At 41.0% G+C, this 12,158-nt stretch overlaps 1 protein-coding gene across 2 annotated transcripts in view; it reads right to left on the bottom strand.

Annotated features, from left to right (window-relative positions):
* Window positions 1–1,003: 1,003 nt before the first annotated feature.
* The window catches only part of BMPR2 (bone morphogenetic protein receptor type 2), a 325,794-nt gene continuing 314,639 nt past the window's right edge, over window positions 1,004–12,158 (bottom strand). For both annotated transcript variants that reach the window (XM_033945719.1, XM_033945717.1), the window contains one exon: window positions 1,004–2,636. In XM_033945719.1, coding sequence (XP_033801610.1) covers window positions 2,389–2,636 — 248 coding nt within the window. In that variant the 3' untranslated portion in view covers window positions 1,004–2,388. The remainder of the gene's footprint in view (window positions 2,637–12,158) is intronic.

Raw genomic sequence — 12,158 nt, forward strand, 5'->3', positions numbered from 1 at the left:
CATCACCCCCAGGTCCCTTTCAAGGTTACTCACCCCTAGCAGTGTTCCCCCCATTTTGTAGTTGAACATCGGGTTCTTTTTCCCTACATGCATGACCTTGCATTTCTCTACGTTAAAACTAATTTGCCACTTTTTTGCCCAGTCTTCCAGTCTCGTTAGGTCCCTTTGCAGGTCTTCACAGTCTTCCGTGTTTCTAACCCTGCTGCAGCATATCCAGCATCTCCTCTTCCTTTACCTACTATAACCTCAAATATGCAGTATCTTAACTCCCTTTCCTCATGTCCAGCATCTCATCCCTCCAGATTTAGCACCACTTTTCTATTCCCTATCCCTCCCAGACATTTTCCTTCCCTCCCCATCTTCCCTTTCCAGCAACTCCTTCCTCTTACCTTTCTTTCATGCTGCTCTACTTTACTTCCATTAGGCCTTAGACTGCAGTAAAATAGAAGCATGGGTACAGTTTGGCACTTGATAGCTTTCTGATAGTTCATATAAGGTTTTGCAGCACAGGCCTGCACTCAAGCATTGCAATCTTCCCGTTGAAGCATTGCAGTCTTCCCGTTGAAGAAGAGTTGGAAGGGGTGAAATGCAGCAGGACTTGTGTGTGGGCCTGTGGTTCAAGGCCCCGCACCAGCTCACAACAGCGATAAAATGCCACTGTGGAGCCAGGCTACCAATCTGTAAATTTACCTCCCTAAGCAAACAGTTCACCCACTAGCAGGACCTGCCCTAGTGATAGCTGGGCTAAGTGGGCAGTTATAGAACATAAGATGGGTGATAATGAAGGTGCTAGCATCATAGTCCAGTCCAGCTCTGATTGATCTGAAGGTCAAAGAAACAGGAGGAAACAGTCAAGCAAAATAAAGAAATAAAAAATTGATCAGTAAAGAACTAGGTGCCAAAATGGCATCGCTTCAAAGCCTTTTCACAGTGTGAGACAATATGGAAGAGTTATTGGTCTGTACTACAAATGGCAGCAAACTACTCACAGTACTTACTGGGATGAATATATAAACAAATATTTTTAATGCTAACAACCAATAAGAAAAAGATTATAATAAAATATAAATGTGAAATTTCTTCAAAAATTTTCAAATAATAAAAACCCAGTGCTTTTTCTAAGAGAGTTTGTTCTTAGCATTTCGGTTTCTTATACTGCCTAATACCACCAAAAGTTCAGCATTCTAGATCAGGGACAGGCAAGTCAGATGCTTGAGAGCCACTGACAAGTCTAATTTTCAGGATAAATGAAACATGCAAATTTATTAAGTTTATTGACAGAATATGAAAATATGATAGATATCCTGAAAATTGAACATGTTTGTGGCTTGCAAGAATCAGCACTGCCTACCTGTGTCTTAGATTCCAGCACTAGATGGAAAGAACCTATTAAGTACGTGGAAAGATGAAACCAGTGGCAGCTCACATTTCTGTTTACAGGTTCCTTTTATAAGCTCTCTCTATAGTAAGTAAAATGGGGAAAAATCTTCATGGAATTATATGTTATCTATGATCATCTCAGGAACAGTGACAGAAAGATATAGGGCTCCTTTTACGAAGGTGCGCTAGCGTTTTTAGCCCACGCACTGGATTAGCGCGCGCTATAGCGTGAGCTAGCTGAAAAACTACCGCCTGCTCAAGAGGAGGCGGTAGCAGCTAGCGTGTGGGGCATTTTAGTGCACACTATTCCGCATGTTAAGGCCATAACGTGCCTTCGTAAAAGGAGCCCATAGTTGCCCAATACTGGCTACTCCATATAACTTGTCATAGATGTGCTAAACAGAAAAAATAATATAAAATATTCACAGAATAATGGGGAAGGAAGTGTTAGGAAAAATGCACTTTCCAATTAATTGTGCAGCAAATCATAGACTATTGCACATTCCAACAAAACACACACAAGAAAAATAGGGAAGTCAAAAGATGATACACCCATGACATATGAAACATACAAACTAGCCTAAGCATAAAACATGAATATAAGACACCACTGCAGTCAAACCTGTCTTATAGTCTGCTTACAAGTTTAGAGACCTTAAGAACCTGGTCCAAATTGATTATCTGCAACACAAATTTTCTGTTGCTTTGAAAAAATATTTTTAAGACCACTTTTTGATATACATATATATAATTTTGTGGTCAAAATAGACAGACTTAACTTGAGCGATACTAATTAAAAAGTGCAAAACTGTTAAAAAATAAAAACAAAATAAAAAAAATATGGAAGCATAAGCTACATCTTTTTCTGCATAGCTGAAACCTATTTAAAGCAAGTCCTTGATAAGGGTGTTGACAGGAGGATGAAACAGTTCATTGGGATTTTTTTAATGTCTTCTGCTCATTCTGTTTCTGCAAAAAAAATGTCAGTTTGTAGGCATAGAAAACATTTCACAGGCAGTTCATTCCTGCATCTTTCGACACCATAGTTGTGGCTGTGCCTCCTTCTATGAGGTAAACAGCAGTGCTGGATTTGGAGTGGATTGCCCTGTCACTACCATTGTTGTTGACCTCACAGTCCAGTGGCTCTGTGGGGATGATCCACGTTGAGGGGCGCCACCTTTTAAGTGAATAAGGTGTCTTCACACGTTTCTTTATCTTATCCCCTGAGTCTGCCCCACTATCTAGTAATGACTCACCTAAAAAACAAAACAAAAACAGGACACACGGCAAAGTTAGTTTGGTAAACCAAAGCTGTTACACAGTCAAGACAAAGCCATGCAGTGCTTTTCATGACACCACCTCTCACTGCAGTTTGGAAGGGGGACCAATCATATGTAAATTGCAGTATAATTCCAGCAACTCTTAGTGGCTCAACAGGTATTCTTTCTAAAATATTATACTTGCAGGAATTTAGTATATGTGAAAAAGCTTAAAAATGGTCCTGAAAAATTCAGGTATCATCTATCAAATAACAGCTCTAATTGTTATTAAATAAATACTTAAATAATAGTAGTAAAGTGCTCATACCACTAACCAATAGTTTAGTGATAACACCAAACTGTGGCTAAAATAGGGATCATCATAGCCTTTACTGTCCCTGACCCAACCAAAGAAAAGTGCTTAGTAATGATTTAAAAACTACTTATCTGGAATTGCTGAACGGTTGGATCTCTGTAGCCACAGCTGTGATACAGTGGTAGAGTGCCAGTATTAAAGTGCCAGTGCTCTATGTGCTTGAACGTGCTTTCTAATAACTAAATCTCCATGCTCTAATCCCTGGCCCCCCGACTCGAGTTTCAGCTCTTCATCAGGAGGGGACACTTGTTTCGGCACAATGTACTCAGAATACAATGAAATACGGGCATCAAATAATTTAATAATACTTTGTGAAATGTGTGGAAAGGGAGGAATCCAAATGAACCATCAATGCACTTTTTGTTGGCATTAAAAACTAAATAAAGTTAATAAAAAAAAAGAACCATCAATGCTTTTTGAAGATTTATATATCATAAGAGATAAATCAGGGGCTATTGAAACAGACATGGGAGGAAAACCATTTAAACAGCTCAGCCATCTTAGGGGTAGAAATATTCAAAGCAGTTTAAAGCAGCCAGGAGAGACTCCTGGCAGTTTAAATCACTTGTACAGGACTATTTGGTGATATTCAGTGGCACTTAACTAGATAGTGCCACTGATTAGCCCCTCTAACTGCCCATGCCCAAACTGGCTAGTTTATGGAAGGTCTAGGAGCAGAGTTGGGGCAGAGTGGAAGCTTAGCCAGTTAGCGGCTATTTTCAGTCCACTAACTGGCTGAGCAAACGCATATGTTTATGTTTATTATGATTTGCTGAATCACTTTTTTTTTAACATGTAAATCAAAGTGATGTAACGTTCACCCTACAGTAGGCCAAAAACTCACTGAGCGCCTTCTTCCCTGGAAGTCTGAATGTCATTGATAAAATGACTCAGCAAAAAAATAGGTCTTAAGGTTAACTTTAAATTTCTTTAGCGATGAATCAGATCTAATGGTTAACAGAAGACTATTCCAGAGAAAGGGGGGCTATAAAATAAAAGATACTCTTTTGCCTAGCCTCATCAGAAGTCTGTTTTGGGCTCAGCAGGATAAGTCTGTGATCCAATGGTGTAGTAAGGGGGGAGGGTGGTCTGTCCTGGGCGTAGTGTTGGTGAGGGCGCAGGCACCTGGCCTCCTCTCTGCCCACCCCCACTGTCGCGTGCATGCTGCTTCCCTTTCCCCATATCTCTGTAACGTTCCTGGTGTGAACAGCAACCCCCAATCTGTTGTCACGCCAATGTCGGCTCTTCCTCTGATGTCACTTCCCAGGCGTGGGTCCAGGAAGTGATGTCATAGGAAGAGCCGACGCTGGCATGACAGCAGCTTAGGGGTTGCTGCTCGTGCCAGGAAAGTTAAAGTTGTACAGGGGAGGGAAGTGGCACATACATGGCAGGAGGGGGTGGGGAAAGAGCATTTGGAGGACGGGCACCACCGCCCTGGGCACCTCTCACCCTCACTACGCCACTGCTGTGATTGTTTAAAGAACTTAGACATTGAGCATGAGCATAGGGGATAGTTAATTTGACCAAATATTCAGGGAAGCTGGTATCAACCGCTTTCTGAGATAAAGTAGGAATTTTAAACTGAATTCTGTAATATATGGGAAGCCAATGTATGTAATTTTTGAAGGACTGGAGTAACATGATCACCTTGAAAAAAGGCTGTCTTTACTTAAATTAAGAAATATGAAAATATGGAACCAAGATGGTGGATTGAAGGCTTGGCTGAGCGCTTCGGTTCAGAAGCTCTCCAATATTTTTTATTACTATATTAAAATTACCTCTACATGCCGAAGCGGAGAGGACGTAGTGCTACTGGAGCCTTGCGGCGCCCAGACCCGACCGCTTTCGGCAGTATGGATCGGCTTCTGCGTTGAATGCAGGATATCGCTGGAGCATTGGGTCGCCTGCTGGAGACGCACCGGGGTGAGGTGGAAGCAATCTCCTTGGGCCCGGAAACCACCCTGAGTCCTGAAGCTGGAGTGCCTCCCCCTCCTCCCCAGGATGCAAGTTCCCAGCGGGATGAGGAACCATCGGGAGTTGATGAGGGACTCTTCCCAGAGGCTGGTGACAACATGCAGGGGACCTTGGAGTGGGACTCTCTGCATTTGCAGAGTGTCCCTTTGGAACCTGGGGACTTACCAGCGCCAGTGCAGGTGATCAAGGCCACTAGCATGCTCGACTTTAAGAATAAATGGGACATCCAGTGGGATCTCTACGTGGGTCGAGAAGCACTCTGACTTAATGGGGTGGGACAGTGGAGTGGGCAGACTTGATGGGCTATAGCCCTTTTCTGCCGTCATCTTTCTATGTTTCTATGTTTCACATTTGATTTGTGAGCAAGAGACCAGCAGCCATGAAGGAACCTCAGTTGGTGAGGATATTGTTTCTTCTAAAAAATTCTTCTCTACATTAAAAAAACCCCCAAGAGGTAACTCTTGAGGCCATTTGGGATCTAGTGGCGAATTTGGCTAAATCTGTTAATCCTCAGCTCTCTCAGTTAGAGCATAAAGTTAATACTCAAGAAAAGGAAATTAAGAATATTAAAGTTGACTTACAAGATTTAAAAAATTCTATTTTGAATTCTTCTCAAGAAGTGAAAGTTTCTAAACAAACTACAGAAACACTTGTGAGAGATAACATTAATTTAAGGAGAAAATTGGAGTCTTTAGAAAATTTATCTTGTAATAATAATCTAAGACTAATTAATTTCTCTAGAGTAACGGCAGTAACTCCTAGAGATATGTTGAAAGGCAATATGAAGGAGATATTGGAAATTTCTGAGGTATTGCTACCGCCAATTACCCAAGTGCATTATTTACCAATAAAAAGGGAAGAAAAGTTAAAGGAAGAAGATGGTCAACGAGTACTTAATATTTCTACAATTTTGGAACTTTCAGATAGCAAACTTGCAAAGCCGGCAACACTTCTTCTTACAGTTGCTTTAACACCAGACAAGAATTGGCTATTAAGACTTTTCTTTAAGAATAAACAGAAAGACTTTCTAGGGTATAAAATACAAATGTATCCAGATCTGTCATGAGATACACAAAAACGTCAACGTGAATTTTTGTTGTTAAAGCTGGGAGTTATTGCTCTTGGGGCGACCTATTTTCTTTGTTACCCAAGTAAATGTGTGATATTGTATGTTTTCTTTGATCTTAGTCAACTAACAACCTTCCTATCAGCCCTCTCCTGAAAAAAGGAGTGGATATTTGAAACACTCATAGATTTTGATTTCCTGTCTCAGCCAACAACCTTTATTATATCTTCATTTCTAATTCTTTGTTATTATCTTGCTGATTTCTACATTTTGGTTCTATTATAGAGGACTTGAGTTAAAGTTAAGCTATATTAAGTTATCTTGGACTATTGGGTTAGTAGGATATAATTTATAATGTACTTTATTTGTGGCTTAACTTTATCTTTCTGTACAAGTGTTAACTTGATTGTAATTGAAAATTGATAAATAAATAAATTAAAAAATAAAAAATAAAAATTTGGAAGGCTGGTTTGATGCTGAATTAGGAACAGTGAAACAAGAATTACGGAAATTAGAAAGACAATGGTTGAAATCGGGAGATAGTGAAAAGAGATTGAATTGGAGACTGAAATTAAAAGAATATAAAAAACTAATAATAGATAAATGTACTAAGTTTTATGCTTTAAAAATTGGTTCACCAAATACTAATAGTAGAAATCTCTTTGAGCTAGTCAACAGTTTTTATGATATACAGGCACTCTCTTGTTCTACTTTAGATTCTCCACCATCTGCAGATGCATTGGCCGAGTTCTTCAATCACAAATTAATAAGTTGAGATCCCAATTGCCAGTTTCCACAAACAACTATTGGAATTATCCAGTTGCTCAACATATTAGCGGACCTAGGGTAGATATGTCCTGGACTAACTTCATTATTCCTACCTGGCAACAATTCTGCAAATTTTACAAGAAATATGTTAACTCTTGCTGCAGAATAGATTGTTGCCCTCCAAATATTATGAAAGTTGCCTCAGTTACCTTCAAAGACAAGCTATATGATTGCGTCTCTTCTTTGTTACTGGCTGGTATATTTCCTGAGGATCTAGGTCAGATTTTGATTACACCAATTGTAAAAAACTCTAAGGAATCCATTAAGTTGACATCAAACTATAGACCTATTGCGAGTATCCCCTTATTTGTCAAATTGATGGAAGGGATGGTTAACCTAGATCTAGTAATGTATTTGGATAAATTCAGTATACTACAAGATAATCAATCAGGCTTTCGGTCTGGTTTTAGCACTGAAACAGTTATTGCATCATTATTAGACTTTCTTCATAGTCTGTTCAGCCAAGGCCCAAGCGTTCTAGTTTTGCAATTAGATTTAAGTAGTGCCTTTGATCTAGTTGATCATATTATTCTGCTTGACTGCTTGGAGTCAATTGGAATTTCCGGTAATGTGTTGAAATAGTTTCAGGGTTTTTTGGGTAAATGATCGTATCAAGTCTATAGTGATAATAAGCAATCATGCAGTTGGGTAAACTCTTGCGGAGTTCCGCAGGGTTCCCCTTTATCCCCTACTTTAACATTTACATTGCCTCTTTAGGGAACTTATTGCAAAGTTTATGGGCTCCTTTTACGAAGGTGCGCTAGCATTTTTAGTGCACGCTAGCCAAAAAACTACTGCCTGCTCAAGAGGAGGCGGTAGCAGCTAGCGAGCGCTATTCTGCACGTTAAGGCCCTAATACGCCTTCATAAAAGGAGCCCTAAAAGTAATATTTTATATCTATGCGGATGATATCACTATAGTTATTCCTTTTACTAACCTGACTTCCGAGATAAAATATTATCTGCCTTTTATTTTAAAGCAAATTGAATTGTGGATGACTGCATTTAAATTGAAACTCAATTCTGACAAAACTAAATTCTTTCTGGCAAGCCCGAATGACAAAATTAAAGATTTATCGATTTCTTTAAATGATCAGGTCTTCCCAATTGACTATTCCTTAAAAATTTTGGGAGTGACATGGGATCGATCCCTGACTTTAGATGAACATACGGATGCATTGGTTAGAAAATGCTTCTCTGTATTGTGGAAACTAAGATTTATCAGAAAATATTTTGAAGCTGTATCATTCAGTTTATTAGTTCAATCTTCCATTCTAAGTATGCTTGACTACTGTAATATCATTTACTTGGGAACTTTTAAGAAAACCCTTCAACGATTTTGAGTTATTCAAAACTCGGCTGTTAGATTGATCTTTGGTTTGAAAAAATGGGAACATATAAGTCCCTATTATCAAAAATTGCACTGGTTGCCCCTGGAAGCAAGAGTTCTGTTCAAATTCTCTTGTCTGTGTTTTAAATCAATATTTGGGTTGGCCCCTACGTATCTGGTCTCTAATTTTAGACCGAACTGTTCTAACAGGCCTACTCGTGGAATTCACATGCTCACTTATCCTACAATAAAGTCCTGTCGATATAAAAGATTCTTGGATAGAACTCTTGCTTTCCAGGCAGGTAAATTGAATGAATGGTTGGGTTATATCATTATGCATTCCTCATCCTACTTCAGTTTTAGAAAATTAATAAAAACAAAATTATTTAATCGATTTGTAAGTTAAGGTTTTACGTTTTTTTATTTTCATATTGTATGTACGTACTGATGATTTTATATTGTGTTTTATTCCCTGATTGTCCAGCACTTCTTGTTGTAAACCGCCTCGAACTATTATGGCTTTGGCGGTATATAAGAATAAAATTATTAATAATGCTGAGTTAATGGACCACTGGTCTGGATGTTGGCTGGTGCCTTGTTAACTTCCGGGTCCTGCTCAAATGTGTTGCCAACTCCCTCCCCCCCCCCCCCCCCCCACAGAAGCACAAATGCTCCACTCTTCTGATCTCCCTCCTTCCCTCTCAACCCCCCCCCCCTTGAGGGCAAAAGGGCCAACGGAGGCCACCTCATACTCCTCTTCCCCAGCAAGATACAGACCCCCTCCTAAACCCCTCTTCCCCAGCAAGATCCAGCCCTCTCTGACAAACTTCTTATTTCTGTTGACAAGGGCCGCAGTGGAGAGAAGATGCAGTTGGTTCACGGACTCCCATGAGTGGGAGATGGCTATACCGGGATACAACTTACTTCGGCGGGACAGGGAGGGCAAAATAGGAGGAGGGGTAGCATTATACACTAAAGATGACATCAAAGTTACCAAGATTGCAGATGTCAAGTACACCGGGGAATCCCTCTGGGTGAATTTGGCTAGAAGGAAGGACAAATGCCTGTATCTTGGCATAGTATACAGACCTCCAAGACAACAGGAGGACATGGATTTAGATTTAGTCGAGGACATTGAGAATATCACTTTGCGTGGAGATACAGTATTGTTAGGAGACTTCAATATGCCTGATGTGGATTGGACCAAACTTTCCGCTACGACCAGCGGCAGCAGGAAGCTATTAACCTCTATAAAGAGTGCTAGACTCAGACAATTGGTATTGGAGCCCACTAGGGATCGGGCGATACTAGACCTAATACTTACCAATGGAGAAAGTGTTACTGAGGTCTCGGTAGGCGATAAGCTAACCTCCAGTGACCACAACATGATAAGGTTTAACCTCAGGAAAGGTTGCACAAAGGCATACACATTAACCAAGGTCCTTAACTTTAAGGGCACAAACTTCAAAAGCATGGGAAATTTCGTCCAGAGGGCGCTGCAAAACCAACCTGAAACAAATAATGTAGAGGTGATGTGGTCAACTCTCAAATCAACCATACGAGAGGCAACCAACCGCTACGTCAAATCAGTAAGTAAACGGCGAAGAAACAATAGACCACAATAGTTCTCTACGGAGATCTGAGACCTCATAAAAAAGAAGAAAAGGGCATTCATCTTCCACAAACAATCAGGGATGCCAGAATCCAAGGAAGACTATCTGGTCAAGTCTAAAGCGGTAAAAACGGCAGTCAGGGAATCCAAACTCCGAATGGAGGAAGACCTTGCGAAGAACGTCAAGAAGGGCGATAAATCCTTTTTCAGGTACATTAGTGAAAGAAAAAGGAACACAGATGGGATAGTACGCCTTAGGAAACCCGACGGGAACTTTGTGGACTCAGATTCTGAAAAAGCCAAACTGTTAAATGAATACTTCTGCTCGGTCTTCACTTGCAAGGCGCCGGGATCCAGCCCTCAGCTGCCGACAAGGGAAAGCTCGGAAGACCCATTTCAAAATTTTGAGTTTACGCCCAGTAGTGTCTATGATGAGCCATCTAGACTCAAGGTGAACAAAGCCATGGTACCGGACAAACTACACCCCAGGGTGATCAGGGAACTGAGTGACGTCCTGGCGGAACCGTTATCCGCGCTCTTCAATCTTTCCCTAAGTACAGGAAGAGTTCCGTTGGATTGGAAGATGGCTAACATCATTCCACTCCACAAAAAGGGAAGCAGGACAGAGGCTGAGAATTACAGACCGGTGAGCCTCACATCAATAATAAATAAACTTATGGAAACGCTAATCAAATGCCAATTGGATACAATCCTGAATGAGGAGAAACTACGTGATCCCCATCAACATGGTTTTACGAAGGGAAGGTCCTGTCAATCAAATCTGATCAGCTTCTTTGACTGGGTAACAAGGAAGTTGGATACAGGAGAATCCCTGGACATCATGTACTTGGACTTCAGCAAAGCATTTGATAGCGTCCTACACCACAGGTTATTGAGCAAGATGAGTTCAATGGGACTGGGTGTAACATTAATCGCATGGGTTAGGGACTGGCTTAGGGGTAGACGACAGAGGGTAGTGGTTAACGGTACCCTCTCTGATACGACGGAGGTGATCAGCGGAGTGCCGCAGGGCTTGGTCTTGGACCCGATCCTATTTAACATCTTCATAAGTAACTTGACTGAGGGGCTTCGAGGTAAAATTGCATTATTCGCCGATGACGCCAAACTATGCAACATAGTAGACAAAAGCTCATCGGTCGTTAGCACAATGCCCGACAAAATGCCTGACAGTATGACGCAGGACCTACTCCTGCTTGAGCATTGGTCAAAGACTTGGCAACTAAGTTTCAATGCCAAAAAATGCAAGGTATGCACCTTGGTGGCAAAAATCCATGCAGGACTTACACCCTAAATGGTGAGATCCTAGCAAGGACTGTAATAATAATAACTTTATTCTTCTATACTGCCACAATCTTGCGACTTCTAGGTGGTTTACAATCAAGAGTGCTGGACATTCAGCGAGTTACAATGTGCAGATAGTCAGAAGAAATACCGAGTGCATAAACATTAAGGAAGCAAAATTATAGATATATAAATTTGTTGAGCGAGAGTATACGGTATACAGATTGGAAGAAATGTCCAAGTGGGCCTGTTAGGGGAAGGCCGTGCAATTCAAAAAATACAGCGAAAATTACGATATGATAACAGTAACAATTTATATATATCATACAGCCATGGAGTTTTAGGCAGACTTAAGAGGGGAGAGAAAGAAGAGTAGGTCAGTTGTTTAGGTATTTCAGGAATAGGTGTGTTTTTAGGCGCTTCCTAAATTCCTCGTAGGTAGTGGGCGAAAGCAGTTGATCTAGGTCTTTACCCCATAAGGCTGCTTGGTGTGAGAGAAGGTGATCATGGTGTTTTTTCAGTTTGCAACGCGACTTGGGTGTGATCATTAGCGAAGACTGCCAATCAAGTGGAAAAAGCTTCCTCCAGGGCTAGGCAAATCATGGGTTGTATCCGTAGAAGTTTTATCAGCCTTAAACCCCAGGTGATTATGCCATTGTACAGATCCATGGTGAGACCCCATCTGGAGTATTGTGTGCAATTCTGGAGGCCGCATTATCAAAAGGATGTGCGGAGAGTCAAGTCGGTTCAGCGAATGGCCACCAGAATGGTTTCAGGACTCAAGGATCTCCCGTATGAGGAACGGCTGGATAAGTTGCAGCTATACTCACTCGAAGAATGCAGAGAGAGGGGGGACATGAATGTTCAAATATGTCACAGGCCGTATCGAGGTGGAAGAAGATCTCTTTTTTCTTAAAGGTCCCGCGGCGACAAGAGGGCATCCGTTGAAAATCAAGGGTGGCAAATTTCATGGTGATACCAGAAAATACTTCTTCACCGAAAGGGTGGTTGATCGCTGGAATAGTCTTCCAC

Source organism: Geotrypetes seraphini, chromosome 5 (assembly GCF_902459505.1).
Source record: "Geotrypetes seraphini chromosome 5, aGeoSer1.1, whole genome shotgun sequence".
In the NCBI taxonomy this organism is placed as follows: Eukaryota; Metazoa; Chordata; class Amphibia; order Gymnophiona; family Dermophiidae; genus Geotrypetes; species Geotrypetes seraphini.